Source organism: Macaca fascicularis, chromosome 4, assembly GCF_037993035.2.
Source record: "Macaca fascicularis isolate 582-1 chromosome 4, T2T-MFA8v1.1".
In the NCBI taxonomy this organism is placed as follows: domain Eukaryota; kingdom Metazoa; phylum Chordata; class Mammalia; order Primates; family Cercopithecidae; genus Macaca; species Macaca fascicularis.
The window spans coordinates 11,808,565-11,818,785 of record NC_088378.1 but is presented as its reverse complement, the minus strand read 5'-3'; the positions used below and the strand labels follow the sequence as shown (position 1 = coordinate 11,818,785).

Here is a 10,221-nt window from a genome sequence, read left to right as displayed (position 1 = left end):
ATCCCAGCACTTTGGGAGGTCAAGGTGGGCGGATTGCTTGAGTTCAGGAGTTCGAGACCAGCCTGGGAAACATGGGGAAACCCTGTCTCTACAAAAAATACAAAAATGAGCTGGACATGTTGGCTGGAGCCTATAATTCCAGCCACTTAGGAGGCTGAGGCAGGAGAATCGCTTGAGCCTGGGATATGGAGGTTGCAGTGAGCCAAGATTGCACCACTGCACTCCAGCCAGGGCGGCAGAGGCAGAGGGAGACCCTGTCTCAAAAACAAAACAAACAAAACCTTTGCTGGTAAGCAGGAGAGTTTTCTGGAAAGGAAAGCGGTAGGTTTACGCCTTTCCTGGGTGCTCAAATTCAAAGAGATACTGTATTTCTAGTTTTCATCTATTTACAATTCATTTAGCTTTTTTTTTGTTTTTTCCTCTCTGCAGAACACAAATCCGGTAAAGTTTTGGGTTGTCACGAGGGAGAACTGACAGCGCTGGGATGAGTTTAGCCAGGTCAGCTCTTCGAGGACACCGGTCCGTGAACAGCAGCACGTGGCAGCCAGGACCCGGCCTTCTTAGAGCTCCAGTCACTGTAGCCTCCAGGGGCGCTCCGAGTCCGTCTGGAGGGCCACGAGGCTTCCAGGCTGGAAGGAGGAATAGGGAGACCTGGGGCAGCGTTAAAATTACAGAAGCGAGAGAGGCGGGGTCCGCTGAGTCCTTGGCCTGGGCACCAAGGCACACTGAAAACTGGCATCGTGCATGCCCTAGAAATGACAGCCAGACGCAGCAAGGTCTAAGGACACTGAAAACCCCAGACTTGGGGGCGCTGGGTGCGGGAAGGGACGTGGAAGGACCGGGCTAGCCACAGGAACTACAGCGCTGGGACGGGATGAGGGGTCCTGGCCCGAGTCCCCACGTGGGGCGCAGAGGTGTTTATGTAAGGGGACAAAGGGTATTCCTCTGCCCGATGGGAGACTTCCCCAGCCAGAAAATAAGAGGATTAGACGAGGGGAGGAACTTCCTCAGCCACTTGGCCCGGCACAGCGACCGCCGCAAGTTCAGAACCGCTAAGTCAGTCCGGGGCGCTCCGGCCCCTAAGGCCCGCGCCCTGCCCGCCTCCGGCCGGGGCCCCACCGCCCCCGTCGCCCCCGTCGCCCCCGTCGGCCCCTCCGGCCCCGGCCCCGGCCCCGACCCCGCATGCCGGCAGGGGGCGCCCAAGCAAGGCTAAAAGGCTCGGCGGGAGGTCGGCGGCCTCAGTGGCGGAGCGCGGCTGCCGGTGCGCGGCCGGGAGCGATCGCCGCGGGGCAGGGGCGCTGCGGGCACCGCGTAGAGCGCGCAGAACAGACGGACGGCGGCGGGGACCCGACGGCGGCGCCTCCGCACTCCCCAGACTCCGGCCAGCGCCCCTCGGCCAGCCGAGAGCACCCAGCCCCGGCTCACCCCGGGCTCCCGATGGCCCCCGAGGCCGGGGCGACCCTGCGCGCGCCGCGCCGGCTGTCCTGGGCTGCGCTGCTGCTCCTGGCCGCCCTGCTCCCGGTCGCCTCCTCGGCGGGGGCCCCAGGTACGCGCCGCGCCCCGGCCCCCGGCGCTCCTCCGCTCCCCGCGCACCCTCCTGCGCTCGGGCCTCGTTGTCCAGCTCCGTACTGGCTACGGGTCGTGTCACTAGCCTGTGCCTCCTAGTCACTTGCGGGTCGGGGCACTTGGCGCCCTGTGTGGGAGGCGGGAGCGGGGACGCCTCGCCGCCTGGGAACTGCAGCGCGCTGGCGTTTAACTTTGCCGTCGCCCGCCCTGGGGTCGGGAGGCTCCAGCCGTCTAAGTGTCCCAGGAGATTCAGGCACAGGGGGAAAAAAGGAAAGGAAAAGGCGACTTTCGGCATGCGGGCTGGGGTAATGCCTTTCTGTGCCCAGAATTTCCCGGGAGCGTAGGTAGTCATCCTTCTTTCCTCGCGTTCACCTCTCCCGAGGCAGGATGACGGGCGCACTCGGGAGACCGGAGGGAGGCAGAGCGGGGCTGTTCTAGAAGGTCATGGGGAAAGGCTGAGGGCTGCCGCAGGCCGTCGGGTGCCTCTGCGCTCTGGAGGAGCCGCGCTCCAGTGCCAGCCCGGCTCCAGGCGGCAGGAGGCCCGCGCGCCCACGGGGAACGTTCAAGCTGGGAGAAAATGTTTGTCTTGAGAGGAGGGAGAGGGAAATGAGAAAGTTGATTCCAGAGAAGCTCGCCCTACCCCGATGGCTGAGGCTGCAGCCAGGATAGATGCTTGCTTTGGGAGCAATGTTTTTCGGAAAATGCTAGCGAGCTCTTGTCAGATTTCTTGCAAGTTTCCTGCAGAGAGAGACAAGTTTGTGGTGGGGTTTTCATTCCGAAGCCTTTGGCGGCCGTTGTTCCCACCTCCCGTGCAGGCATTTTTACACTTGAAACTGTGGCTTTTCGGTCATTGGTTTGTAGAAATCCAAGAAGCAGACAATGATTGTCAGATACTATTCCAACGAGGGTATCAGCGTATATACTGTTCTCTTACTTCAGGTGTCAAGGAAGAAAAGTTGGGGGTCACATTGTTTTGTGACTGGTAGATACATCATCCCAGTGCTTGGTTCAGGTTTATGCCAGGTATTCTGATGCCAATGCCACTTTTTCATAAAAGGCAGTGCCTGTGGTAGGGTCTTTTTCTTACCATTAGTGATCTCTAGGAGAGTATTCACTGAATATTTTGCACAGTACTTGAGAGGAATAAAACTAAATAAAGTCTTCCAACTTCCCCACCTACAACTCCTGGCTTTTGTTTTTCTAAGTGAAAATTTTCCGAGTGCTGAAAGAGTTTTTGTTTGTGAAAATGGTCTGAAACTGAAACCAGTGCTGCCCTGGCTTTGTGGCGATTCCAGCCTTCTGCCTTCCCGATTCCTCTGCCACCTGCCCGTGGATTGCATGTGAGTGGGTCCGAGCAGGGTTGTTTGTGAGAGCTCCTGGAATCCCACCGCGATCTGCACTCTTGCTTCTTTCGCCTTCTGCTCTGTGAATCACTGTGCTGAGGAATGCTGGGGCTGGACAGCTTCCCAGTCCTTCTCTCTACTGTGTTGACGTGGGATCTACAGTAAAATGATGACCAGACTAGAAGTGGACAAAGGAGGACAAGCACATTTCAGAATGAAATCTACTAAATTTAAATTAAGTAATAGAAGGATAGAAACAGACATAGCAACCTGTAGATAGCTCCCCATACTGTGGATGAAATTATGGGGTACTTAATTTCTTTTATGAGCTCCCTTTGACGCAACACCATGGACAGACTGCTCCCTCTCTCTGGTTGAACTAGAGAAACAAGCTGCTTGTGTCAAGCCCTCATCCTCACCACCTTTTTGGGGCCAGAATCTCTGTAAGGAAATTACTCAGGGCCACATAATAGTGACGGCTCCAGAGGGACTTTGCTTAAAGCAGGACACACTGAAGATCTGAATAAGCCCTTCAGTGTAGGGTCAATTAAATGTAAAACAAAATAAGCAAGCAGTGCTCCCTCCTCCACACACATCCATCCCTACAACAGGATACTATGCAAACATTAAAATTATCATGGCCTTGCCAGTCTGGTATGATACATTTTTCTAAACACATGTGGATGTACTCACACATGCGCATATTTACAGTGGATATCTTAAGGTGGTTAGGGATGATTTTTATTTTCTTCTTTAAAGAAACTTTTAGGGAATTCTCCGTGTTGAAACTATTTTCAAAGTAATACTGAGATTACTGAGATGCTAGTTTTCTTTTTCACAGTTGACATGTGCACTGAGGGTGCAAAAGCTTGATGGGTAAACTGCGGGTGCCTTACAGAGAATCAAGGCAAGGACATCCCCATGCGCTAGTAGTCATTGAATTTTGTGGGGCCTTTGCAATTAAAAAATATTTGCCAGTTTCATTAAGAATGTTCTTGTTGACGCAGTAAAATTATTAATTTTACCAAATCCCTGTATCTTTGAATATCTGTCTTTTTAATAGTGTAAATAAATGGGAAGGACACATGAGGTACTACTGCTGATGACCAAGTTCAGTGGCAACCCCAAGGGGAGGCACTGGTGTGATTGTTTGAGTTGTGCATTAAGCTAACTGATTTTTTTTTTTTTTAATGGAATGTGGTATTTACCACAAAAAATGACAACAGACCAACTAGAGTTATTCTGACTTGGGTATTTGGCAGATGTTTTCTCAAAAATGAACAAAGGGAACCTACTACTTCTAGTAAAAGAACTGCTATTATTGCTTGCCAGTGATAACATTTCAGCTTTCAAGTGAAAATTAGAATTTTGCCAACTTGTTTCCACCACTATAAGCTTGAAAGTTTCCCAATATTTAAATTTTTTTCTAGTGAGATCAGTGGTGATATAAATGAATGTGATTTATAAATGTCATATTATAAAATGTGTGAACATTTGGATGATCTGCATAACCAAATAAACCAACAGATCCAAATGACCAGTGTATAGCCTTACAACAATCTTGCATGGGTAAAAGATCTGTTCCAAGTGCATGATAGCTCAATGGATTTTTAATGTAACAAAATATGAAAAATTCTTCATCTGATTTCAGATTCTAAGAAATGGCTACTTGATGAGTTTTGGTGTAATATCAAAGATTTTTCAAAAGTATCCAAAAAGGCTATTGAAATAGTTGTCCGGCTATACATCTGTGTGAGGCTGGATTTTCTCCAATCGAAACAACATATTGCAATAGATTGAATGCATAAGCAGATCAGAGATACTCTATTAAAAAGATTTGCCAAAATGTAGAAACAAATCTGCTCTTCTCACTCATTTCTCTTTGTTTTGGAAAACAGTTACTTTTCATATAAATATATTTGTATGTCAACATGTAATGGTTTATTATTGTTATTTCAAAACAAGTAAGTACATATTTTAGACTTTTCTTAGTTTTAATTCCCAGTAAAGTCAATGAGGATAGATAAAACTCACAGAAACATAACCTCCTTGGCATCCTCATAAATTCAAGAATAGAAGATAATTCAGACACCAGAACATTTGAAACACACTGGCATATACGGAGGGAAGTAGGTTAAAAATCAGGATGCCTGGGCATGAGTGGCAGTGCTGTCCTGCACCCCTGGGGGCCTTGGGCTAGTCTCCGCTCCAGAATAGACCAATTGAAGGAGGCTCCTTCCATCTCCGGAAGCCTTTAGAAGCTTGCCTGTGGCTCAACCTGCGTGTGGCTTTATGAGGTTTCCTTCTTACTTCAGCCCTCTTTGAGAGAACGTGGGGAGACCCTCTCTCCTTTTATCTTGTGCATTGGAGCCCTCCAATGGCAGATGGTAGAGCTGTTTTGTTCATCAGTTGATCATGAAATTTATTCCTGTGGAATCAGAGGTTGTAATAGGATTGCAGAGTGACAATTCACATCCCTGGAAAGTTATCACCAGACAGTTCCAGAGCATGATCAAGATGCCCTACCAAGACCATTCACATCATATTTAAGTTCTAAAGGCCCATTCCCTGAAAACAGGAGGGGAAGGGGAGTGTATTCGTTTCCTATTGCTGTAACAAATTGCCACACACTGAATGACTTGAAACAATACCAATTTATGATCTTTATTATAGTTCTAGAGATCAGAAGTCTGAAATGTGCCCCTCTGGGCTAAAATCAAGGCCTGCATTGAAACTTTAAGGGAGAATCTATTTCCTTGCCCTTTCCACCTTCTAGAGGTGCCCATATCCCTGGTTCTGGGGATTAGGACAAAGACATCTTTGGGGGACCATTATTCTGCCTACATCAAGGGATGAGGGTGAGGCAGGGAGCCTGGAAGCAACATTTTGGGAGAGGCTCCATCACCCTTGGCTGATTAAGGAGCAGCCCTCTTTTGACCTCTTTTGTCCCCCTTGGAACTTAGGGATTTTTGAGTTATAATTAAACTGTTACCAGAAGCTTTTATTTCAGTTTAAAAATAGAGGTATTTAAAGGTATAAAAGTAAAGGAGAGAAAGGAATATGTATGTGTATGTATTTACTTGTAAGTGCGCAGGATGTTTCTGTTAGAGTACCCATGAAACTGCAAACTTTGGTGCCTTTGGGTAGGAGAGCTGGGTCGCTGGGGGACAGTGGTGGATACTGTTTCATCCATCTCTTTTACCAATTTTTGTAGATGTATGTTAGAACATTTGGAATCAGGAAGGCATTGGTTATTCACATTCGTGAGCACCCTGTTTTCCTCCCTCCTAAGTCATCCTTGCCTACGAAAAACCTGCGTCTTTCTCCCTCGGCCCAGCCGGGGCAGCGCTTGCGCTCTGAGGCCCTTAGAGGGCGCTCCTGGACTTCTGGAGGCGAAGCCACCACCCGCGGGCCCTTCCGTGAAGCCCTGGTTGGACTCGGTTGTCGCTGCGGCTTTATAGAGATAAGCAAATTAGGACAAACATCCAGTTATCTGCCTGATTTCTCCCTGAGTGCTTGCCTTTTGGCAATTTTTCTACTTACTGGCGCTTCCTTCATATATTAAACGGGAAAGGACAGATCACTCATTAAGAGTCGAAATGGCTGCGTGTCAGCAAATTCAAATACGCATTGGTGAGAAAGGAAATTGCCTAGACCTGCAGCTGGGGTCAGAAGCCCAGTGGCGGTTGGGGTGCGGCTGGTACCTCTGCAGGCCTCCACCAAAGATGCAGCTACTGGAAGACGGGGTGAGCGTAAGGGATGTCGCAGGGGTACTGGCCTTAATAACTACCTCCTTGGCCCTGATGGGTCCTCTCTGAGCGTCTCCCCTCTACCATCAATGTTAATTTTTGTATAAAGAGAGGGTAATATTACAATTATAATGTCTAATTATTATAATTATATACTATGTATTCTAGTTATTATAATAATGCTACACTTGTAAATGTAGCAAAAAACTTGAGAAGTGTTCATGTTAATTACAAAGTAGATGCTGCTCACATTTTTTTACTGGGGTCTCCTATATGTGGAGGAAAGATTTAATTATGGCATCCTTATAATCTATAAAGTACAATCTACATAATTCTATTTTCAGTTTTATGAGGAATTCCTAGGTGTACACTTCTACTTCCTTTGAATAATAACTGGCAGGTTAAAGTGTCACGGAGTTCACCATTTCTCTCTGTTATTTAATTTAATTTCCACAGTGATCTTGTGAAGTCAGTAGCATCCTCATCTTGCTACTGGGGGAACTGAGGTCAGAGAGGTTAACTGGTTTTCCCAAAGTCTGTAATCTAATACTTAGTCTTTGGAGTCCAGATCCCACACTCTCCCTGCAGACACCGCAGTTCTGGTTGGTTTGAGCCTTTACTGTGTCTCCTTGTTTTCTTCTCTAGGCTGGGTGTGAGTGCCAACACTCACATCTTTGATCTGCTCAGAATGCCTTCCTGAGTTTACTTTTGTAACATTGCTGTTGGCTGTTGAGAAATGATTCTGTGAGGCACTGAAATGTGTTGAATTCCAGCAGGGCTTAACTTAAGACAGAAAGTAGCAATGAATCTAGCCTCTGTTACAAGATGGATTTGGCCTGTGGATATGAGCAGGGTCCTCACTGTGGGAAGCCCCCTTTCCATGGTGGTCCTGTTAAATTCGCCTGTCAGCTCCTTGAAGCTGGTGCTTGGTGTCTAACCTGTTACCCAAACTCTTCGCCAGTTAATTTCAGGGGCTGTCTGTGAGTGCTTGATCCTTACTATGGAAATCACAACTTTGAACCTTTGAGACTGTATTTAACCAGAAGACTCCTGGAAGTGCCACCACCTTGTGCTAAGACATTCAGTTTTGTTTACTGGACCATTTAAGTCAAGGAACAATGCTGAGAAACATTAGTGGCTAATCTGTACCATTGACAAGTCCCTACATCTCACAGAGGCAGTGAGGCTGATGCTCACAGCGTTAAAGCGTCTTGAACTTCTCAGGAGAAATGTGCCATTTAAATGCTGGGCTCTGCTATTTAGGGACTGTTTTATGGTGTCACGTCCCTTCATCTGGTTTATTAGGTCCTGATTGAGCCACCAATTTGGCTGTGTGACCTTGGGTGGGTCATAACTCTTCAGGCCTCACTTTTCTCATCTGCAAAGTGAGGGGATTGACCTAGGTATTGTGAAGGGCCCCCCGGCTCTAACTTTGTGGTAGTCTCCATTTGCAGGGTGTCCATTCATTCATTCACCCATTCAGCAAGGGTTACTAGGAGTCAGACAAAGACACAAAGTCAGAAGAACATAGTGTCTGCTGTCAGAGGACACATAGGCAGGGAGGACTGGGTGAGGATAATGCAGACAGGTGATACATGCTAGGACAGAAGTGGCACAGGTGTCTCGGGGGCGAATTGACTGGGAGGTCAAGGCCAGCTATATTTGAGCCCTTTTAAGAACAGCATAGGCATTAGTTGGAGAAAGACGCCAAGGAAGGACATCTCTGGTCGAGGAACAGACCCTGCTGCACGTGTGAAGGCACATGCAAGGAACCAGCAATGTTCGGGGTGGCTTGTGCTAAGTGCTGCTCTGTGTCAGTGGTGGCATTCGGGGTTGGAGGTATAGGAGGCAGCCAGCTCAGGAAGGTCCTGGGGTCTGACCTTAATCCATTGTGTTGGTGGCCACCGAGGGAGTGCCATAAGGTGGCACGTCGCTGGGTCAGTGGGAGGTCGGGTAGCAGCCAATCCCAGTACTGCATGGGGCTCTGGCCAGAAGGGACCATTGAGGCTTTTGTTCATTGTTTGGGGTTTCCTCTATATTTGCTTAACTTGTTTGGGGCTTTCTTCATGATAATATAGACCAAATGCCTATATCGTGTCACCTCCAGTTGTATCTCATTTGAAGAATCATCTTTGTTCCATGTTTTCTGAAACGGCTCATATGTTCTAGAACAGTCCTATTTTGGAAAGGGCTCCAGGGTAGCATGAGTCTCATGTATTTACATGTGGACAGTCTGGTAGAATTGACGTATAGTGCAGGTCTTAAACAGTTGAGTATATTGGCTTTGGGCCCAGGGATGGGTCTGTGCTGATTTCAGTGTGCTTCCCCAGGAAAGACCCTGTGTAATTTTAGGAGTTCATGGGCGGGGAGTGGTAAGTAACTTGGCTTAAAGAGGAAATGAATGGACACAATTTACTGAGACTTTTACTAAGTCTGCAAACAGAGTGGAGCTGAGCATGTGCCGCTCTTGAAGAAGTGTGGATAGTGGGTACCTTAAGCCCTAGTGCTGTGACTGGAGTTAGCTAGCATTTTAATAAAGTACCTGGGAAAGGTGTGCAGTGATGTCTCCTAATTTATCATGACCCCACATTTGTCTGGAGGTGAAGTCTCATCCACAGTCACCCATGGCGGGACTCACGGAGCTGGATGGGGTGCGACAGGTGTAGTGTCCTAGGAGCTCAGGAGAAGCCACCCTAGCCAGGCAGGGGAGGGCAGGACCTGGGGCAGGCGGGCTCACTGTGAGCCCCTTCTGAAGAATCAGAAGGAGAAGGTGCTTTTGACAGAAGCTCTGAGAAATGTATGGGTGCTCTGGGGGATGGTGGAGAAAGCTGCCGTGGTGGCACAGACTCACATATAAAATAAAATCACCCTGCAGAGAAGGCTCCGCCTCCTCTGATGGATGTGTGCTCATGATGATGTATCAGTCACACTTAGAGGACAGAAAGCTTAGGTGTGCCCTTCACAGAGAAGCCGGCGTGGCTGTGTTTACTTAATGCCGCGCTGTCGGGTGCTTTCAGCGATCGTTTCTCATGGCCGATTCTGGTGTGCCCATTCCCCCTAAGACATAAAGGTCGGTGGTTTGGACTTCACTTTAGGCTTAAATGCTATTTTTCAAAAAATGTTTTTAAAAAGTTTTAATTTTGAGATAGTTATAGATTCCTGTTCAATTATAAGAAGCATGAACGTTGTCAGAATCAAAATAGAGTCACTTGTGCTAAAAACCCTGACAAACAGAGCCATGAAAAGCCAGGAGGGGAGGGTTCTCACGCACAAATGCCTGATAATAAGAGCTCTCAGCAAAGACTGCAAAAATTACAAGCTTGAAAAAGGCCATGACAACCTGACATCTGCCCAGCAACTTCCTGTCCATCCTCCAACTGGCACTATCCTCTTCATTGATCCTTGTAGCCAAGGATGATTATCTCAAGACAATTGCCATCTTCCTTATTTTCCCTTTAAAAGCCTTTGCCTGCCTTTCACTCCTTAAATATGCATATAATTCACCGTAGCATGCAAATTCGCATCGCAATACATACTCCTAAATCAACATCATCTTCTCTTGG

At 47.9% G+C, this 10,221-nt stretch overlaps 1 protein-coding gene across 4 annotated transcripts in view; it reads left to right on the top strand.

Annotated features, from left to right (window-relative positions):
* The first annotated feature begins 1,166 nt into the window (after positions 1-1,166).
* FNDC1 (fibronectin type III domain containing 1) overlaps positions 1,167-10,221 on the top strand; it is a 102,675-nt gene continuing 93,620 nt past the window's right edge. For all 4 annotated transcript variants that reach the window (XM_074038997.1, XM_045391696.3, XM_005551521.5 and 1 more), the window contains exon 1: positions 1,167-1,546. In XM_074038997.1, the coding sequence (XP_073895098.1) occupies positions 1,183-1,546 (364 nt within the window). In that variant the 5' untranslated portion in view covers positions 1,167-1,182. The remainder of the gene's footprint in view (positions 1,547-10,221) is intronic.